General features: G+C 37.7%; 1 protein-coding gene across 9 annotated transcripts in view; it reads left to right on the top strand.

Annotated features, from left to right (window-relative positions):
- LOC136760341 (DNA-binding protein SATB1) overlaps positions 1-22,241 on the top strand; it is a 55,444-nt gene extending 33,203 nt beyond the window's left edge. For 6 of the 9 annotated variants that reach the window (XM_066715700.1, XM_066715698.1, XM_066715699.1 and 3 more), the window contains 6 exons: positions 1,992-2,204; positions 4,442-4,498; positions 5,085-5,240; positions 8,940-9,002; positions 17,693-17,896; positions 20,462-22,241. In XM_066715700.1, coding sequence (XP_066571797.1) covers positions 1,992-2,204; positions 4,442-4,498; positions 5,085-5,240; positions 8,940-9,002; positions 17,693-17,896; positions 20,462-21,013 — 1,245 coding nt within the window. In that variant the 3' untranslated portion in view covers positions 21,014-22,241. The remainder of the gene's footprint in view (positions 1-1,991; positions 2,205-4,441; positions 4,499-5,084; positions 5,241-8,939; positions 9,003-17,692; positions 17,897-20,461) is intronic. The other 3 variants (XM_066715697.1, XM_066715701.1, XM_066715702.1) reach the window with 1 other exon arrangement.
- The last annotated feature ends 572 nt before the right edge of the window (positions 22,242-22,813 follow it).

Here is a 22,813-nt window from a genome sequence, read left to right as displayed (position 1 = left end):
GTTCTTTATTTTTTCTTTATTTCTCACAATCTGTCAAATTTGAACTCGCAAATCTGTTTTTTTCACATGTAACTGAAAGCAATTACTGCCTGCCCTAAATTATTTAGATTTTTTTTTCTCAAATCCAGGCACATCCTTAATTAAAAATATTACAGGATGTGGAGGGAAAAAACAAAAACAAAACCAAAGAGTCCATGTACTACAATCATCACGATAACCTTATCAGCTCATAGTGAGTAACAGTATGCTAGACTGAAACTCTTTTGCTCATGTGTGAATGTGACGGCGCCTCCACAGCTGCTGCCGAGACTGTTTTGTGAACCGGACAGAGACACGTAGCTCTTTTGATTCTTGTTCCTTGGTCTGGTTTCATAAACTTATATGCCAGTGACTAAGCAACAATACAACAGTTTTGTTCTTCAACGCCCTAACACTTTCCTTTGATGGCGTTCAGCCTCCCGTTCTCCTACACACCAAAAGCAGAATGAACAGAAGTGTAGGAAGAATAAAATGTGATAAACCAGCCACACCTTATATTGCCATTCATGCAGGCAACAAATTGGATAGATTCAAATAGGTTTTTGGTTTAGATAAGAAGTCTTCCTGAACATGAGCTGTCGAAGGATTGACATAATATTCTCTGTGCAGATAGAAATTTTAAAAAATGATAGTGGTTCTGTCATTTGTAAGTTTACAAAAATAAAATAAATGCTTATCAGTATTGTTCTACCGGTAAATTGTTGCTTTTTCTTCAAATTTCATTTTACTATACCTCAACAAAACCAATCCAAGAAAAGAAGGTAAAACATGCCAGTAGTTTTGCATACACATTATTCTGAAATCCTTTGACACATTTAAGGGCATTTTGTTTCCCTCATTGCAGCTGTAAACAAACTTTTGACAGTTCATTTGTGTCTCGATACAAAAGTGTGAGTCAATACAAAAAAGGGAAAGAAGTAACATTCCACAGTGGGGTTCTGCTTCATATTGCAGCCAGCGTGCTGCGCGGCAGACTAAGTTAAAGAAAGTCTTTCTCGTCTGAGCCGGTGCCTAGGCAGTGAATCTTCAGCCTCAAAATCCAATAGACTATAAACTGCGTCTCATAAACAGGAGATCGAATAATAATGTCATTACTTTGTAAAGGCTAGAGTATGTTAGGAGAGAGATGGAGTTTGTTGCACCAGATTTGTGTTAGTCAGTGTGGTGCACTATATCGAATAAGCTGCTACCTAACGGAGTTGCGACTTTTTCCTCTTCTGTTTACATGAGTCTTTTGGAAGTCAGTCCACTGGTTAGCTTTTCAAAACAGTTTGTTACAATTTATCTAAAATTGACTTATTTGAAATGAATATGATAGTTTGAAATGTATTTAATATTCGTTGTTATAGTGTTATAGTGTCTACCGACAAATGTATAGTAGGGTGGTTATTTTATACAGGCACATCAGTTGCAATTTAAAACACATTCTCTGAATATTTATTTTTTATCCAGATTATAATTACTTTCTTTGAATGAAAAAACCATTGGCATTTCTTGTACAATTGTTTTAACTGGGGTTGTGTGTTCATGGTGAGAAGTGCAAAGTCCAGCGTATCACTTTTTTCCCAGTAGTCCAGGGATGCTGTTTAGCCACTGCCATCCACAATTGTCTGATTGTCAAGATTTCATGGCATGTTAGGTCCATAAAAGAAATTATACCAGTTATCCAGATCCAGAGTTATGCTGAATGCAAAGGAGACGTTTCATAAAATTAAGGACACAATGCTGGCTTTCTTCTGAGCTACCTAAGTAATTACTAATGTATTCTTCCACAGGACTGACTGTTCAATTTTGAAATCTAGCGGAAATGAAAAGAGGATGATTAGCGAGTCAGCCTAACTGTTCATACTGTGGGAAAGAGCGTTGAGGTTTTTTGGTTTGTTTTGTTTTGGCTTCTTTTTTTCCATTCCTTTTATTTATTTTTTATTGATGGCGTATTTATTTCACAAAAGGGCTTGCTCTCAGAAATCCTCCGAAAGGAAGAGGACCCCAAGACTGCCTCTCAGTCTCTGCTGGTCAACCTGAGGGCAATGCAGAACTTCCTGCAGCTGCCAGAGGCAGAAAGGGACCGAATCTACCAGGATGAGCGGGAGAGAAGTCTGACCGCTGCTTCAGCCATGGGACCTACGCCTCTTATAAGCACGCCTCCTAACCGTCCTGTGCAGGTAAGATGCAGCAGGCCCTGGGGTTTGTAATGGGACCTTCAGGGCAAAGCCATCTTTTTTAGGCATGGGGTGCTGGGGGGTTATACATAGCCTGAACCAGAAATCCTAATCCTAACCCTAAATAAAAAAACAAACTTTTTTGTTGGAGTTGAATTTACCAGTTGCAGCGGTTGCTGTAGATGGTCAATATGGGTGCTCTGTGATTGGATGGATTGATAGAATCCTTGAGTAACCCCAGCCCCCTCCCCCTTTTCTTTGGCATGTCCACCCCCCCACTGCCCCTTTCTCCCCCAGTATTGATGGTGCAGATTTTATTTAAAAGGTATGTGGAAAAGTTTTTTTCCACTTTAGTAATTTTTAAAAGTGGTTCAGCTCATGTCTGGGGTTGGGGGAGGGGGACAGGGTAAAGCAGGACAAAGCCAGTCTCTGTTCGGCTGCTGAAGCACAACTTCTGTAAAGGATGAAAAGTGCTTTCTTCGTCCTTCTGTGCCAAGTGCTTGAATTCTCCTGATCTGTGGCCGACAGGGCTGGTGATCTCAGTGGGATCTTTAGTGCATAGAGCTTGTAAGCCAGGTGGACTAGACTTTTACTGTGGTGTTTGGGTAAACCCAGTTCTGTACTTGTCCTCCACATCAAGATGCCAACCTGCTGGCTATGTGGTTACATAACGAGATGATTTGGTTTGTTGAGAGTGGAGGGTTAGTTGAGGTCCCCAGTTTTCAGTCCTGTTTCACTTAAAACGTAACCCCTAGAGGGGGAGTCAATAAGGACTACATAGTGGACTTGACCGACTGCTATGAAAACCGAACCCCACTGTGATAAAATGTTCATTTCAGACATCTTATGGATCTGGACAAAACACTGTCAGTTTTTGATATTCCAGTTATTACTTTGCGTTAAATAAATAAACATGGAATAAATTGCAACCATTTCTGCATCTGAACCATTTTAGATGATTATTAGTTGTTCTAATTTGATTTGAAAATGTGACAATTGAAATAGATTTGTATTCCTTTATGGTCAAGAAGAGTCAGGGGAGACGACAGTAAAAACTAGCTCCATTGTCGTCTTATCTGTTACACTAACGGTTTTATGAGAAGAATGAATGAAGTTTAACCTGAAAACAAATCTGTATTTTATCGTCCTTTTGCGGAAAACCTATTTCCCAACTGCACCAGATTTGCTCTCTGTAAGACGCACATAATGTAGAAGTATACATTTCATTGGTTGGGCACTGCAAGTTCCTTTTAGCATCAGTGTCTCAGACAGAGCATGCTCGCTCTCATCAGCCAGGGCCCTTTGTGGTTTAATAATTTGATTATGTGTGGAGGCAGTCCCACCTCCCAGGTTATTATTTTCCAGTACATCAGACATACACAGATAGGCTGCCAGCTGGTCAACAGTTAATATGGGCCTGCAGTGTTATTGGTATCAAATATCCTGAAATACAAAGACAATTATTTCTTGATGATGTAGTAGACAAGAGATTGAGGGGTTTTGCTGCTGTTGTTTGTAAAATGGAAAGGTGTAAAGAAGAAGTTAATTATACTTGGGTATTTTGTTTTGTTTCTATTATTATTATCGGACAGTATATTTCTCCTCAATCATGATATTAAGTTCTTCATGAAATTGCTGTACGGGCAGTTCATGTGAAGCTCCATCTTCAGTTAATTGGCCTGTGTTGCATGTTTTTGTCATATTATTGAGTTGAGCTTTTGTTAAATGAGCTGCTTTATTTAGATTCTTTATTTTAGACCAATTTTAATAGACTTTTCTAAGCGACACCGTAATATTCTCCCAGTTTCCACTATTAGACTGTCATCACACACTTACACAGTGCTGTAGCTTCATCTGAAACACGTGTGAAGTTTTAACCTCATCTTCTCGTGGGAATGACTCTGGTATAAAGTCACACGTGTAGAGTGTATTGCAGCAGCAGAGGCAATGTTGTAGTCTGCCGAGAACATGAGTCTGTCTACCTGCTAGTGGATTTAAAACCTCCGTGGCAGCCAAAACACAAATAGATTCATGGCAGCAGTTTTGAAGTGTTTGTGGCGGGGGGTGGGAAGGGCACAAAAAGAAAACCCTTTACTTTAGTACAGACATTTAAATTTATGTAACATCAGGGGAAATTAAATCTAAGAATTTCCCAAATTGTGTATATATCAATTCAGTGTAATGTATTTATTTTTTACTGTGTTATGTCAGTGCTCTAACCCTGTTCTTTAACACCCCAGCTGAAAAGAGAAGACTGTAATAATACCCGACCCGAAGACTGGAATTCCAGGATTCAAGTAGGTATCTTTACTGATGGATGTACCGTAAAAAGCCTGAAAATGAAATATGGGGAACTGTATTTTATACGAACATCTAAACGGGGAACAACTTTTAGTAGATGTGAAATAAAAGTAATATTTTATTTATGTATTAAGTCTTTGTTTGTGAGCAGCTGTTACTAAGTGTGTACATGTATATATTTCACATAATAGTAGATAATAATAGTAGCTTTTTTTAATGTCAGTTTAAAAAAAAACATTTAAAACATGTTTGAAGAAGTCCCATCACGTGAGAACCAGTAGGCATATGCAAATGAATTTAATCACTATTGATCAATTTCTATCTTTCTGGAATAATGACATTATTTCCCGAATAAAACATGCAGGTTGACACCGCAAATGATAAATCTCATTACGTGCGCGACTTGTGTAATTATTGCCAAAGTTGGTGTTCCGAGACTGGGAATCCACTTTGTTAGGGCAGTCAAAAAACCTCTTTGGTGCTCTTCTGTAATCCAATTATGAATATGGTTTAATTGACAGCTTTTGTTAGGTGAAGTTTTCCCTGGTGTATCTGAATAATCCCATTATATTCTTTATCTAGGTGAAACCATCTCCAATCCCCACAGAAAGGAATGGCAAAACGGACAGCTGTGTCTTGAATATTAATGCTTCCATTTACGATGAGATTCAGCAGGAAATGAAGAGGGCTAAAGTGTCCCAGGCCCTGTTTGCGAAGGTTGCCGCCTCAAAAAGTCAGGTAAGAGATTGTATAAAGTGAGAACAGGGAGGGGAGGGATTCTCATGCAGTATCATTTTTTTTGTTCAATTTAATTTTATTATCCTATGAATCTGTGAACCCTAAGTGTGTATGTGGTGGGGAGGCTAAATTACTTCAGATGAGATAAGTTGTGAGGGCCTAACTTTTTAAAAGAAATCAGTGTGTGTTCAGACATCCACTGAAAGTATAACTTTACGACGTGTTTGAACTTGCATTATTTCAGTATTTAATCTTCTGGCAGTTGTCCATAGAAATCGACAAACTGTTCCGAGGTTTTAATAGAGGGGAGTAGACTAATCTTAAATTCATCAAAATGTACATCAAAGTTTTATAGTATTTGGAAAGGCAAAGACCATCTATAGTTTGGCAAAAGAACCCAAAGGAATAGGAGGCCCCATGGTTTCAGAAGCCTTAAAAAGTAATAATTTCCACAATGACACGTCTCCTTTATTGTGGGTTTGAGAACACCAGAAGATGTTTAAACATAAAACAAGCCTGTTTACTTTAGCATAGCTCTGAGTGTGTCATACATCAGGCACTGTAATCTATCCCAGAGTGCATCCCAACCGTGAATCACCGCTTGTGCAAGATAAATTACTGTCATTTAAGTCTGTAATAATGGGGTTGCTGAAGATTTTTTAATTGTAGTTTTAATAAAGGTTTTGTACATCTATATATGTGCAGTTAAATATTATACAGAACCTTACTCAGCATAAAATTCTATTTGATTAAGGCCCAAATTATCTCAAAGTATCAGTATGTTTTGCTGATGGAGCTGATTATAGCTGAAGATATCTTTGTTTTATCAAATTGTAGTTTGATGCACAAACCGATGTTTTTGTTAGGGGGTTCAAAGACGGGAAAATAAAAAAGACCATCCCATTAATTGTAAAAGATTTTTCTCTCTCTCCTTTTTCTACTTCTCCTTTTCTAGCAAATGTGTTGAATTGTCTTCAGAAAATAATTATATATTTTTTTTTATGCCGTTTGCATGGGAGATGGAAATACTTTTTTATTATTATTATTTGAATACAGTGCTTTCACACGGTAGTCTTTCTATTCATCTCTGGTTTGAATTCAGCACAAGATAAGAACAGTGCTAATTATGTAGCTAAAAGGGTGCCTGGGAGAGTCATTATCAGAAGCTCCATCTCGTAATATAGACTCTGTGGGCAGCTGGGGCACTTCCTAATACATAAGGGGGCTGGCTTGCAATCCTAGCAGAAGGCAGCATATGCATATCTGATTGCCACGCTCGCTGTATACAGTATAGGAATTCTCAATCATGGCACGCAAAATGGAGTCTTGGCACGCTGGCAAAGAGGCTGGCACGCGTGTCATGTGGCACACTTGGTACAGCCTTCGGAGATGGAGGAGTAGCTTCTGTATTGCTGCTGCTGTTGTCCCTCAGCACCAGAAAGACCTGAGGAGAAGGGGGTGGGGGGGTTGATGTGGAGAAACGGAGGGATGGGGGGAAGGGATTGGGGGGGGTTGATGCTACTCACATCCAGCCATATGGTTCCCACTGAGGATTAATAAAAAGATTAGGCCTCGCAGCACCAAGGTTTATCCATTTCGGGTGATCGAATTTGGTTTTATATCTGCCCAATTTGTCTTGAGTTTAGTTGCTAATTTTATTGTTAAATATGCTCTCGTCTTTTCCTCTTACTTGCACATGTCCACTTTTTTTCTCGTCTAATAAGACTGGATTAATGGATTTCTCTTTATTTTTGGTTTTGGTTGTGTTTTTTCTCAAGAATGGCATTGTGGGACGAGTTAAATCCTTGCACGTCCCCTTCAGCATCATTAATTAATTTCTTTTTTGCAAATCAGTAATTCAGAGAATAACATTATTATGGATATTATGTATTTAGATTTAGTAATCTTGTGCTTGGGATAACCCCGCCCCCCAAACCCTGTTTAATACATCCTAACGGTGTCCGTGTCATACCCTGCATTTGCTTCAAACGTTGTTCTTGGTTTTTATTTATGTATTTGTTTTCGTTTTGGGAAAGTTTTTTTTAGCTCTATATTATGGGAACAATCAAAAAAGCAGTTTCACAGAAGTCTTTCATACCCGGATCAAACTCTGGATTGTTGTAACATTTTTTTAATTATCTGCCCCTGCCCCCAAATCTGAAATAATTGTATTTTGAATGCGCTGATCTTTGACAGTCCTAGAGCTGACTGTATGAACAACAAGCACAAAGCCGTGGCTAATATAGCCATCGGTTTTAATGTAAAACTATTAAAAAAAAAAAAAAAAAAACTAGTCAGTCGTATTCATTAATACAAATTGTTTTCATGTTAGCATGCCCTGATTCATCCTGAGTGTTTCTGATTCCATAAATCAGATCACAGGCAGCCTGCTGTCACATAATAAGGAGCATGGTCCTTATTACCAGTTTGTTGATGCACAAACTCCTTCAAATTGACCATTGCAACACATGGTTTCCCCTGAAACTAGCTGTGATAATTAGCATGGCTCTAATGAGACAGAATGTCACTGATCTTGTGCAGAACTGTTGAGTATCGATGCCACGGATGGGAGCTGTCAAAGTCTGCCATCTGTGACAGAGCTTGGCATGTTACGGTTTCGGGTAGGGAGCATGCTCGCCGCGGCCTTCGGGGAGTCGATGGCCAGTTCCCCTGCATCCAAAATAGATTTTCACTTAAAACAATGAGTGAACCGCGCTTGGTTTTCTGATGAGCTCTAATGTGTGTGTCCTGTCTGCGTTGCTGTGGTTGTACCGTGTCTGCCTGCTCGTGTCTCGGTTAAAGGAGATTACCCCGTCTTGCTCAGGGAGCACATAGGAGGTCCTTTTACATAGGTAAGGCGGTAAATTGGGATTTGACATTGAGTTTTGAATAAAGGTTGAAACCAAGAACCAAAGCGATGTTTAATCTGGCCTAATGTCTGCTCTTCTACAATGGCAATCTCCTGCTGGTCTGTCCTTTGATCTCAGTAATACTCAAGGAAGTCGCACTAGAGTTGTGGATGTAGTGCGACTGCATCAGGTGGGTGCCTGTTAGCACTATGTGTTGCATCTTTGCCAAGTTTGTTGCTTTGGGCATTGTATATCAGGTGGAAGCTGCTTACCTTAAAGGTTAAAAGAATAATTGCATGAATTGGCTCTGAAGTTTATTGCAAAAAAATCTGAGAAGTTAATAATGCTCTGATATATAAGTTTGCAGATATATGTTTGTTATTATAATATATTCCCTGGCAACAAAACCATTGTTTCAACCTGAAGTTTTTATTTGTTGGTGTGTTTATTATCATTTATTTATTTGTATGATTTGTGTGTGTAGTTACATTATGTAGGATTATATAGTTTGCTGTTCCTTTTATTTCAAATAAGTAATCTCCTTTTGTGGAAAGATACAAATAAAAACATGAAGAAATGGAAGTGCATAATCAAAAAGGAAAAAGGCCATTACTGTTTATTTATTGATTTATTTATTTATTTGGTTGCTTGGTTATTAGGTTTCCAGGGTAACGACAACAAAGAGGTCGCACTGTGTTATTAAAGGCACCATTTCTTGAACTAGGGACATATTCGTGAATTAATAATTCAACATATGAGTTAAAGCCCAAAAAAAAAGCAATCAACCCCAGAAAGGAGCTCTCTCTGTGCTCTTTTAATGGGAAGAACAATTTTTCTTTCCCTTTTCCAGATAAAAACCGACCCCAGACGATACGACCGGTGGTTCATAGATTTCCAAAATCTCCAGCAGCACGTCAGTATGATCATTTTTGCCCTCTTTCCCTTGTCTGAGAGAGATTCAGCTCTTGTTTCTGAGCCGCAGAAACGCAGACCCATCTCTGCTTATCATTCCAAAAATATGCTTTGTTGCTTTTTTATTTCCTTCTCCTTTGGCAGACCACACAGGGCTTGTTCTGAAGAACATTTTCGCTAATCTGATCAGGCAGCCAAATACGCCGGGAAAACTGCTTTAATGATCCCACTAATTACCTCAAGTCAATATGAACTGTATTATTAGACTCAGGGAAAATATTCCATTAGGGTCCCCCCCTTGGGAGTTCCTCTGCTTTGTGATGTCACTGAAGCTTTCGCCCCCTTGCTTGTAATTAATTTTATTTACACACGCAGGCACGCACAAGGTCACACCTGCACAACCGGAGCCGGCCGGGGAGCTGGTGGCACTCAGGCTTAATCAGATCTGTCATAATTACCATTCTGCATGTTTCTGACACACGCTGTGAAATATTTCAATTTAACTGCCGCTACCAGCAGAACCAGATGTAGTGTGAGTGTTGCTGCATTGGAAATATTAGTCCTTGCTATAAGCTTTCCCCCTCCTTCCTTTTTTCCCCTCTCCCTCCCTCCCCTCCCTCCTTCTCTTGCCTGCTTGCTCTCTCTCTTGCTCTCTCTCTTTAGCTAATGTGCCACAGAAGCTGAAATATCCTGTAAATCTTGAACGCACTGCAAGGCTGATAACAGCCGATTAGACAGTTTAACCACAAACAGCTTGTTCATTTTTCTCAAATGAAAACCACATGTTGAGGGGGAAAAAAATAGAAAAAAAAATCCGCCATTCTTTGTTCACTTACTTATTTAAAATAGATTGTCTTCTTGTTATTACAGTAACAATTGTCCTTAATTTAGCCTCGTTCTGCTTCAGCACAGGGTCCATTTGCAAAATGTGTAGATTAACCCCCTGCCTGCTGTTTTACTGTGTGTGTGTGTGTGTGTGTGTGTGTCCAGCTATTGAAATGTCTGGTGTGGATCATCACGGTGCATGAACATAATTCACCCTCTGGATTTAACCAGGGGCATGGCTTTAAACCAGTGCAATATTGAGAGCTGTTGATTTTTGTTTTTGAATTTTTCATCTTGAGTGTTTGAGGTGACCACAATGTTTGCTATTGCACATTATAGTTTGACTGGAATGTTGTCCACAGTTTCGTTTGAACCCTTTAATTTAAAGTGAGTGTTGTTGTAAACACCTGGTTTTGTGTATTGTTTTGCAATAAATGATCTTTGCTATCGTGCCTTTGGGCCACCAGCACAGGCAGATTACTATACAAGAAATTGCTTGAAAGAGGTATATTGTCTAATATACAGTTATATATTATTGGTAAGTATGTAATCTGAAATGTTTAAAAAAAAAAAATGTATTTTGTGGGATGTTTATAATGTGTTTGTTTTAGGGTTTAAAAGCTTTTATATATCAAGTATTTTCTTTACACGTAGATTTAAACCTCTGGTCTTAACTTCAGATTTTTGTATTCACTGAGATTTTGTTCTTATGGGTGATGTTATATCTCGCCAGCATTTCAAGTCTTTCTTTATTAATTATTTATACTTACTAAATAAGTCTAGCAAGATACTTTTGAGAAATCCATTTTATGATGGAAATCTCCTGCGCCATCGAGGTTTTCACACAGGCGGTTTTACAGAGGAGGAGGTTTGAGGATTTCTAAAAGGCATCAAGTTTCGGGAAATTATCTTTTCAAATATATTAAATGGTCTGATGGTGGCTATAAATTGGGTCAGTAACTAACTAAAGGGAAAATGTGCCATGGAGAAATGAGGTTATGAAAAGCAGTCTGAGACTCACTCTGGGTAGTCCAAGGCATACACATACCAAGGAAGGTAATGTTTTTACTATTTCGAACAAACGCCACTTCAGGGCTCTGCTTTTGGCCTTGAAAGAGTTTGAACATCTACACTGACAAATTACAAGATTTAAAAGTTCAAATCAAAAAGTGCCTCTGACACTACAGATGGTGAATTCTATTCCTCGTGAGTAGCAGTATGTTTAATTAGTCCTTTAATTAATTAGTGAAGACCTTTAGTGCAGGTTTGTGTGACACTTATTCAACATGCAGTAGAAAATGTAAAGCCAGCAAGAAATGTGCAAGTTCACTACTAAATTCACTTGAACTGCACTTGTAAAGCCCTTGTAAATTTATGAACTTCCTCTAACCTCTCCAGTATCTGTTACAGGAGCTTAATAAGTTTCTAATGGAAGCTGTTGACTTCCATTGCAATCCCATAATTCTCTGTTCTAACTGTAATATCTGGGCACCGTTTCTTCTGGGTTTATAGATGTTCTTCATGCCCTGTATCTTCCTAGCAGCTGTAGAGGCTATGGTCAGTATAGCAGTGCAAAGGCAGACGTGTGTTTTATTCCTGGATGTGGGGGGCTGCCATACTTATTACATTAAGCAATGATACCACTGGAAAAAAAGTGTAATATTTCTTATACCCAACTTTAATGCCTTTAATCAAATAACTCCCTATGAGAAATAGTTAATTTTAAGCATTTGCTAAGATCAATACCACTTTACCAACACAAAAAAAATGGCTTGGATGATGAAATCTGATGTATTTAAGGCATCAGCTCACCCTTTTAACCTAGTAAATAATTTAACATGCTTTCACATCTACTTTGGAGCCTGTGTGAATTCCATTGTACAAGATATAGGATTGTTTTCCAGGGGCAACAATTGTTTTAGGGGTAGGTTTCTATTTTATCAGCCTGCACGCAGGTTTTCAAACTTGCAAACTAAACTGATCGAAGTGAAAATTACAGGATGTCCTGCGAACAGAAAATGCCAAACATAAACAAAAATAACATTGTCTGTGTAGCAAAGGAGTTATAAGTAGATTATTTTTTTCCCAGCATGTTTGCATTGTACATGAGAAACATTTGGCACTTCCATCTGTGTGTTAACGGAGGGCTTTTAAAAATGTATGCCCCACGTAAGGCGTTTTGCTCGCTGTGTCTAGACCCCTACTGTTATGTAACAAGGCAAGACCTTCACCCTGCACTCGAACTCCACTCTGCTGGCTTCAGAAGCTGACGAGGCCTGTAGGCATCAACTTGCTGTGTATTGCCAACATTGCAAAATAAAAAGGAAAACAAATACATTGGAGTGTATGATCCACCAGCAAAGAATCTTATTTTAAGATTAATGAAAATTAAAATTTGTCCAATAAAAACAACATGCACCTTTTTTTTCCCTTCTGTTTTTTGTGAGAGATGGGTAATTGACATTCTGCAAAACGTCAGTATTTGGGGCAGTTTGCTGAAATACTTTTCAACCTTTTTGAAATGTGCAAGGCTGTACTGGTTGACCTAGGTATTGTCAGAATAGTAGAAATACACTTTGCATATTATAAGTCTATGCATTTTCATAAATCATCAGGAATAAAATTCATACACTGGAACAACAGGTTCTCTCTCTCTCTCTCTCTCTCTCTCTCTCTCTCTCTCTCTCTCTCTCTCTCTCTCTCTCTCTCTCTATATATATATATATATATATATATATATATATATATATATATATATATATATATATATATATATATATATACTGAGGCAAAATACTTTGTCTAATTTATAATAAAGTTGAACCTTGAAAAAAAATGTAATGCACTATACTGACATTGTTATTTTCAGTGCATTGAACAATGTAATTATTTTACTTAAAGGACTTTTTTAAAATCCAAAAATCAATGTATATAATTTTGGAAAAGCTAGTTTACAGAAAAAATACTTTAATTTTCTTCTTCCTGATCAAGAGCCACTTACTGTTTAAGATTTAAAATTTAAGCACAACACAAACAAGGGTGTTATGAAAAAGATGACTGACTTGTAAGTGTGGAGCACCATTGAATGTAAGAAGTTGTAACCTTTGCCCCATTTATCTCTGGCCATCACTGGCTGTTATTGATTACAAGTATATGGCATCATAATTGTTTTCCCTTTAAATCGACCCTGAGTGAGTTTAGTAAAGATGTATACGCTACAGAGAGAGAAACTTGGTCCTTTATAAGATGTCTTCTCCTCTGGTGTAGAGAGAGTGAAAGTTGGTAGGGGACACCGTCAGTGTATCTGCTTACAGATGATTATAAGTTCATCAGGGGCATTGGCCCATTTTCCCATTCCATGTTCACTGTTCGCCAAGAAAATTTGAATAACTGCTTAGAGCAGTTGCATTTGCATAATAAGATTCCCTCAAAATGCGTCCGTTCAGAATCTATTTTCAGCATGTGTTTGCTTATTGTTGCAAGAGATTCACATATGCTGTTAGAACATAGGCAAGTGCACATTAATATTTCTTCTGTGGCAGATGGATGTGGAGTTCAGTGTTATTTAGTTGTATATTTACAATACAGTACATAACTTTGCAGAGTTGTTTGCTGTGAATAACAGGTTTCAACATATTATCTTTGAATTTATCTGCATAACATTTTCGGGTTTCTCTGGGCGGGTGCCAGTATCAGGAAGAAAACAATAACGCATTGTCTTTAACTAGCACTTTTCTTCTGTCTGATGTTGCTGGTTTTCACTTTGAAATGCAACTACATTTGTATAAAGTACTTTATAGTAGCTTTTATAGTGGGCCATAATCCTGTCATTTATGTTAATCTTATCATTTATTTTCTATTCAATTTTTCCTCAGGTGGGATACATTTAATTTCATGTAGGGCACAGAATCAACATAGTTATCAACCCCACACAATTACCTTCATATTTACAATTTAATTCAATAAGTGCTGATGTTGGTGGAGCAAATGCCACTGCAGTGCGCAAAGCAACAGACCCATGTGTCTCTCGAATGCGATTTGCTCTTTTCACCGGGTCCAGAACGTTTCCTTTCGGTGGAGCTGCAGAAATTATAGGGGTGTAATGTAGGGGGCAGGACTGGGACTCTTGGCAATCTCCACATGCTCCCTGGTGCCTGAAAAGAAACTGGCGTTACTGGTCCGGCGGTGCTTAGTCAGTTGTGTGCTGCTCTCTGGGACATCCTAACCACAGTGAGCTAGTGTCTTGGGGAAACTAACCCCCACTCTCCAGGTTATAGAGCACAGCCTTCTAAGGATTGACCCTCTTTGGGAGTCCAATTTTGGTTCTGTGAATGGCGTACGGAACAATCCTTTGGTTAATTTGCATGATTTCTGGAGTAGCCTACATTGTTTTGTCATTTTAGAAACCAAGAGATGGAATAATGTCTTTACTCTTGCAGTGTTTTGATTGAGGTTTTGATTTGTTTTCCACATAATGGTGAGAAACACCGCATACAGGGTGCGGATCCCATGAAGGCGCTGCAGAAAAGCAAACGGAGACGTAACAAAAATTACACTTGAGTTCAATGGCTTCCTCTGTGCTAATATTATATTTAGAGTCATATTATTTCAGAATAAATGTCTTTGGGCTGTTACAGGTCAGTCCATACACTATACAAAACCACAGCAGAATATCCACTTCTAATGTAAACCCCTGTGACTTGTTCTTATAGTTGTATTGATTACTGTTTGCCACTCAACAACAGTAATAGGTAAATTAGTAATGTATAAAGCTACATACAGTAACTGCTGGGTACATGTTAAATTGGTTTAGCTGTACGATGGTCCCATTGTTTTGTTTAGCTGTATAAATAATGTTCATATATGTAGCCTCAGCCCTTAAAATGTATTGGAGAACAAAGTAGTTTAAACGTATTGCTTATTTCATGTCTCTTCTTAATAGAATACTTGTGTGTGTGTGTGTGTGTGTGTGTGTGTGTGTGTGTGTTAATTATAGAAAACTAGGTTCCATGCTGATCACGAATTTCCTTAATGGAGTCGTACATTCTTTTGTTTTTGTTTTTTGACACAGCACTTTACATTCAAGGATTTCTATCCATGATCTGGCAGTTTTGAATGTAATCCGGGTTTTCAGTAGCTTGACCTGTTTATAAATACCACAATTTGTGTTCATATTAAGTGTACATGAATAACATCTGCTGTTCAGCTCTACAGACCAACACTGCTTTTCATTGGCAGCTTGTGACTGTTTTTATAGTTAAAGCGCAGTGAACTGCATAGCGGCATAAACCCTTCACATGAATTAAGCCATTGTGCTCCAAGTATTTCTTTTTCTTTTAAAAAAACTGTAACGGGGGCTTTTACATGAAAGTAGACATCCATTTTTGTTTTGTTTTGCTTATGTTCAAAAGTTTATAGCTTTTTCATTCAGTACCCTTTACTTAAACTATGGATACAGCTCCCAAGGATTTAAGCTTACAATGCTAAAGAGCTTGTATTCGCCATATAACCAGAATGCTTTGATAACTTTAACACTGGGATCTTTAGCCTGGAATTGCTCTTTTGTGTCGCCTTTATACCCAGGACTGGTTAATCCTTTAAAGGAGGCTGGGGAACCAGCTAGTCTTAACAGGGTCTACATTTCAGCCCACATGGGGGGAGGAGAAGGCTTATTATTTCTTAATTATTAATATCTGGCATTCAGAATTGAAAGCTGATTTTCTTTTAGGGTTTATAAATTACTGACAAGTAAATATCATAAATAATGATGGATATAACTAAATACTAGGAATTACCTGTTCTGCCTATTAGTCCAATGAAAGAGAAATGTTGTTGCTGTTATTATGAGCAGTAGTTTTCCATGGGTATTTATTTTTCTTGGTGCGTATCAGATTCACTGTAACCTAATTCTTTGTCTCAAATCTGAAATGCTTGACAGATATTGGTGTGTGTGTTATGCTCTTGAACAGAAAAGGATACTTTTACACTTTTTGCCTCCGTAATATGTTGACATTTCTTGTGCTGAGTGATATTGATGTAGTGTGAGCCTATAACTTCTTACCTTGATGGATGAAGGAGGTGGCATTTTGGGCACATGCTTAATTAGTGAGCTATAAACCAACTGGTCAAAAAGTCCAGCTGTTCCATTAAAAAATAAAGCATGTTTTTTGTTACTCTAAAGGGCAGGAAACTGGAAGAAATGACATGAAACAATACAAATATATTCTCTACAGTACAACACTAAGTTGTTTCCTATTCAAATTCAAATCAGTGTTGTCCACTAATCTGAAGTGGGTCACTTTTTACACATTTTCCAAATATAGGTTCTCTAATATAAAAATAATTACAACTCCATAGAATCCAAAACTGTGCATCTTAAAATGACTTTATTACCAATTCTAGGGTGGTAGTTAGAATTGTGCTTTAAACGGTGAGAAGAAAAATGTATGGACTCGTATGAAGTGCTTAAGAGATAATCTCATTAAAAGGGGACTTTTCTTTTGGATTCTGATTGTCGAATTATGTTATTTTTGTGCGTTTGTTTTTAATCTAATTGGATTTAAGAATGTACAGTGTGTGGATTAGTTTATTACTCCTGGTTACTGACTTTGAAAGGGGTGGGTGGGAGGGAGTGTGACATCATCATAGGAACAAATCCCAAAGAGCATACACATTTTTGTATATATATTATACACAGAGAAAATAAAGCATGGCTGCAGAACAAGGTTGGCATTTCTTTGCATGTGCATTTTTTCCCCTTTTTTCTTTTTATTAACATTTATGTTTTGATGTTGCTTTTGGGAGGAGTTTGCAAAGAAGTCCAGTACTTATCTCGGTTATGCAGCAGAGCGTCATTGCCTCTCTATGTGGTTAAGAAAACTGGTTCATGGTTGGTACTAAGAAAGCAGCCCCTGAAATGCCTTTTCTAATCCTGTGCAAATGAAAGGTGTTGCTGTGAACTGTGCTGTAGATTACTGAGTGGGCCTGACTCCGCGCCAGGCCCGGCGCTGTCCAAGCAGCTTCACTCCAGCTTTCTTTGAGGCTTCCAAGTGCTAAACTGACAAAACAGAACGACTAACAGATTGCGATGGAGCGAAAAAGAAGGCTTTGTGAAGGGGGGGGGTTGGAGGGGGGCGAGCAGGCTTAATTTTTTGACAATGCACTAAACTATATATGTGTTTTGAACAAAGACTGGCCAAGCTATTTCCCCAGAATAGCCACAAAGAATCTCAGTAGACATAAATGATAAAACTTCAAACATTGAGTCTATTGCAACTACAGTGTCCTCCCTGGACGTATGGCATTTTGTAATTCGAGCATACTGTTTGTGTAATTCATCAATTTAATTCCTTTAAATTATACTTTTTTTTTCCCCAAAATAAGGGATCTAATTATTTTTTCTTTATTTTAACTAAAGCAGGGGTGTCTGTAAAAAGGTAGTAAAAAAAAAAAAGTAAAATAATTGAAGAATGTGACAAAAAAGTCAAAATTCAAATCTGCTGCATTCCCTGCAATCATTTTGACGGGCATTTTGTGTTTATGCTGCTGTTGCACCTGCTTGTTCTCTGTTTGCTTCTCTTTGTCCCCCAACAAGACATTAAAGTCTCTAACGTGGTTCTGGTAAGCTGAAGAATCATTGCAGTACAGTTGCAATGGAAGAAATACAGCTGTTCTCCAAGGAAAAGAGCGCTTTTAGTGCATTCCAGACGTGTTGAGGATTTAGAGAGAATTCAACGCCTAAACACTTGAACCGCTTGTTGTGCAGTTGTGCATTTGCCTCTCCTGCTGAGATTGGTACTGATCTGAATTAACGTCCATTATTGACAAGTAAAATAAAATACAAAAATTGAACTTCTCTGCCTGTAGGGTTGGTTGTGTGAGCTACTCCGCTGGAAGGAGGACCCCTCTCCTGAGAACAGGACCCTGTGGGAGAATCTCTCCATGATCCGCCGATTTCTGAGTCTTCCCCAGGCTGAACGAGATGCCATCTATGAGCAGGAGAGCAACGCCAGCCAGCACCACATAGACCGGCCTCCCCATATGATGCACGTTCCCACGGATCCTCTGCAGGTAGGTCTACGTGAAGCCGTCTAGCTCTTTCTCCTAAATTACTCAAATGCTCAGACGTTGCAGGTACCAGATTGGACTGACCTGTTAATTAATCATTTATTGATGTATTTACTTATGACATTTCACTCACCATTGCTGGATGGGTGGTGCTGTGCAAGACAATTACAAGGAAACATAAGGTCACTGAGCCTTATTGGAGTTTGTGTTCCTTTGTAGTTAAGGTGTATGCATATACATGTGTATTTATTTTTTTCAAAATAACTGTTAAAGATGAATGTCTTCTTTAGGCGTTAAGGAAAATCTCTGTGGAGGATTGAGCAGCATGTATCTAATGAAGACACTGAGAAACACTATAGAGAAAACATTTCCATGATCATCCTATTGGCAAATGCCTTCATTTCAGCCTGACTCATATAAAATACTTCACAGGGCTTTAGAAGGCAGACAATTAAATATTAAATGGAAAGTCTGGTGTCTTGATAGATACATAGCATTTGAGAGGCCAGAACATACTTTGCCAGTGTGAATATGGTTATAGTTTTGTGTTAAACTGTTTGCTTGTTCTTGTTTCAGCCATGTAAGCTAGTATATAGAACAGGGTTCCCACATCAATTAAATTGTCCTCTTATCTGTTGATTGGAATCAGATTTTGATTCTTAAATTTACCAGGTTACCAGGAATTGCTGCACTTGAACACACATTATCTCAACACCTCGTGCAAATCTCAAGCGCACATTTTACAATTGCTCGGATACCGTTCCCAGACAGAAAAGGCTGCGTCGCCCGAGGAAAAAACAAGTTTTGTGTTCTTATCGAATGGCAATGACTGGACTTTCAATGCTCTTTTCAAAAAGCATGTACTTGGCATGATTTTATATGGAGGTCTTTTGTGTCTTGTTTTATGCATTTATTACCGTTTGATTTGAATGCAACGTGCCAAACGATTTGTCAATCAGCCCATTCATTGTGGGTCAAAAAAACATTTTAAATAAATGAACTGACTCCTTATGACATGCTCAGATTCTAATAAAAACATACTGCATTGAAGTAAAGATAGAGCATTTAACACTAGAAGCTACCTACAAGCGCCATAGCCGGTCATTGTAACCGATAGCTCTTTAACAGCTGCGATATGATAATCAAAGGCAAACCATCGTATAAAACTCAGAAGTTTTATTCATGAACATCAAATCCAACATTTAAATTGAAATATGATCATAAAACATTAATAGTATTTCTATAAATAACATCTAAACGCGCACACTGCAGTCAAAACATAAGTAACTATATAGCGTACAATAAGCAAAAAGCTCAGAAATGGTATACAATAAGGGAATGAAACGTAAACGTAAATGCAATAGTTATAATGCTAATAATGCTAAAAAGCAATATTTTATAGTTCAAAAATAACATGCATTTATCAAAAAATAATTGTACACATTTTACACAGTGTTGAAACTTTATTTTCAACATACAGTGCTTGTATTCACTGTAGCTTTGTATTTCAATAAACTATTTACTATATATTTATCCTGCATACCTGACAGCTCGTACAGTCACACAGGACACGTTTCTGCACTTTCCCTGCATGAGCTCGTACCTCACACTGCATTTTGACAGCCTCTCCAGGTAACACTTTTGCTCCACAAAAATATAGCATCACAATAAATGCTCCTCCGCTGATAACGTCCATGCATCATTATCTTGCGTGCGATGTGCTGTGCTATTGCACTCTGTACTATGTGCAGTAGCAATCGCGTATTGATCAGTAGAGTTAAAGCACTCGGTGCCATTTGGACCTGCGTTTCACTCGCAGTGTTTTCACAGCACAAACCCACGAATGATCTGTCATTCCCAGTATCACTGATGCCCCTGAATCAGTCATGTTCATATACACAGCATGTCCAAAACAAGCTCTCTTCAGTCTCCGTTTCCAATCCATGTTTATCTGAAGGTAATCACTGTATCTTCTCAATGTGACTACAGTAAGAAAACATCTGTAATGCTGTACAATGCATGTATTTTTCAAGCAAATGAAAGACTGTAGACAGGTAGAGATCACCACTGGAGCGCCAGACTGACTCTATTGTAAAGGAAAGGCAGGATTATGTGTTATATTTGATTTATTATGTCTTTTAAATGACCGGTCAAAATAACCAGATTTTTGGTTATTCTAGGTAAATGTGTTCATAACTTATTTATTTTTGCATTTATGCAGCTAAAACGCGGTAGGTAGGCATGTTTAAAACATATAGTTAAGAAAAGTCACGAACGGGTATGCGCAGTGTATTTAGGATCACAGAGTAATTCAGATTTTAATAACCAAATTGGTCAAATTGACTGGCTCGGCGCTTCTAGTGAAGTATTTGTGGTTTTAACACTAGAGTACTTTATAAACCTGTATTAGTAGGTATTAGATAGATAGATTTTTTTTTGTTTTAATTTTGTTAAATGGATGTTTCACACAGTTCGAACACCTGGGTGGAATAGTTAAAAGTTGTCAGAAGAACCATTTAGTGTGCAGTTATTTTTCTCCTAATTGGTTTCCTTTTTTCTCAATCACAGATACAACAACAGCATCAACAACACCAACAACAGCAACAGCAGCAGCAGCAACAGCAGCAGCAACATTCACAACAGCAACAGCAACCCATGCAGCAGCAGCAGCAACAGCAACAGCAACAAGCCGGGCCCCGACTGCCGCCCAGACAGCCGTCCACCGCATCGCCCGCAGAGTCCGAGGACGACAACCGCCAGAAATCCCGGCCCCGGACCAAAATCTCCATGGAAGCTCTGGGGATCCTGCAGAGCTTCATCCAAGACGTTGGCCTGTACCCTGACGAGGAGGCCATTCAGACTCTCTCGGCACAGTTAGACTTGCCCAAGTACACCATCATCAAGTTCTTTCAAAACCAGCGTTTCTACGTGAACCACTACGGGAAGCTGAAGGACAATTCCGGGGTGGACGTGGTGGATGTGGCCGAGTATAAGGAAGACGAGCTGCTCAAGGACTTGGAAGAAAGCACCCAGACTAACAGTACAATTTTTTCCATTAAGATAGAGGAGCACTTGTCAGGGGAAGGCAATTCGGAGTCCGACTCTGAATCTAAAAATTAGTATTTTTATTTTCTTCATTTAAACTTTTTACAGTGCCACTGAAAATACTATTTAAATAGACTTTTTGGCGTGTTTTTTGGTAAACTCGTATTATTCACTGTAAAGACTGATGCATCTTATAAGAACTTGCACAAAAATGATACTTATGTAACCGTGGATATTGCAGACTGCACTTGATGTCCTTTGATCTGTTTATACACTGATATTGAGCTACTGATGAAGTCAATGGAATTAATAGACTATGTTTACTTGGTGTTCACTGGATTTTAAATGCAGATAAAGTAAGAACAAAGTTAATGACAAGGCCTTAGGTACTGAAATATGAAGCCTGCTGGCAAGCATTAAGTTATTCTTTTAAACCTAAACTTGATCACAGACCACTTGAGCTCTGGAAACTGACACAGCAAATGCGTGTGTAAGAGTACGGCTTACTCTTTAGATTATTATTTGTTAGGAGAAATATATATAAATATATATATTAACTGTAAAAAAAAGATACAGTTTTAAAGAAACTATGCCAACAAATGCCTTGTATTATATGGCACTGCCGATATTCAATTATTTTGCAAAAACTTTGTCACTGTAACTTTCTGAATCTCATCTTAACAGTTTTGAAATGTGAAACACAACCTTTATTTGTCTCGTCTTAACATTATTTATTTGCAGATCCTGCAGCATCCTGATGTAATTAATTTTTTGGAAGTTTCTGTTATGTAATGCTTATTTTTTTATTTTATTGTACTGATATATTTTTTTTTTCTATTTATAAATGTATTTTGATGGGCAGTAAAACAAAAGTGTCTTAAAAGTTTTAAATGGAAAATGTGCTTTAAAGGTTGCCTATAAAAGTGCTATATGTTAAGCAACTCATGCTAAAAGCTTCACAATAAATGTTGTATGCAATTTTTACTATCATGCAAATAAGCTTAGGTAAATTACTAACAGATAGAACACCTTAGAAAAAAAAAAAAACATATGCAATTTATGTGAAATTTGATGTTTGCAATGTGTCTTCCTTTGGTTTACAATCCAATCTGAAGCTATTCCTGTATAAATATTCTGTATAAAAAGTGTATTTCTTTTTTATGAGTTTTCTTGCAATCAGAACACCGGTTATTTTGTTACAACTGGCTGTTTTATAAGTGTTTCTCAGTTTCTTTATGCAGAAATGTTCTAACTAGGAGTGGTTATTGATTGTTAATGACACAATTAAACTGTTTGTATGGTACAGCAGATTCTTGGTATTCATATAAACAATCAAACAATATACATGGAACATGAAGGACTTTTCGATCATTCAAAGTTCATTTGCTATAGTAGTAATATTCCTCAGTTGACATATTCTGTAATGCATGTCACTCAATATTCATTCATTCATGAGACTAAATAGGAATGTGTGTGTATACATGCATGCATGTATACATACATACATACACAAATATATATATATATATATATATATATATATATATATATATATATATACACATGCACACTGTGGTTGTGGTAAAGAGCACTTGGAGCAAAGAAAAATATGTATACAGCATTTCAGATAATTTTCACCTTTGTTTGATATTTCTCAGTACGTGTAATTTCATAAAGTAAAGTTTGCCAGATAAAAAGAATAACCCCTAGTGAAACACATCTGTCACAGCTAGTTTTTTTTTTTTGTTTGTTTGGTTTTTTTTTTGGTCGCTTTTTTTACCCCCATAAATCTGAGCCTCAAGCCTTTGATGAACAAAACCATACGTTCTCAATGTCAATAAACAGCCCAAATCATGAAAGTATCTAATGTGCTTA

This window comes from Amia ocellicauda, chromosome 10, assembly GCF_036373705.1.
Source record: "Amia ocellicauda isolate fAmiCal2 chromosome 10, fAmiCal2.hap1, whole genome shotgun sequence".
Classification (NCBI taxonomy): Eukaryota; Metazoa; Chordata; class Actinopteri; order Amiiformes; family Amiidae; genus Amia; species Amia ocellicauda.
Note: the sequence above shows the minus strand (reverse complement) of the source record. Positions and strands in the feature narration are given on the sequence as shown.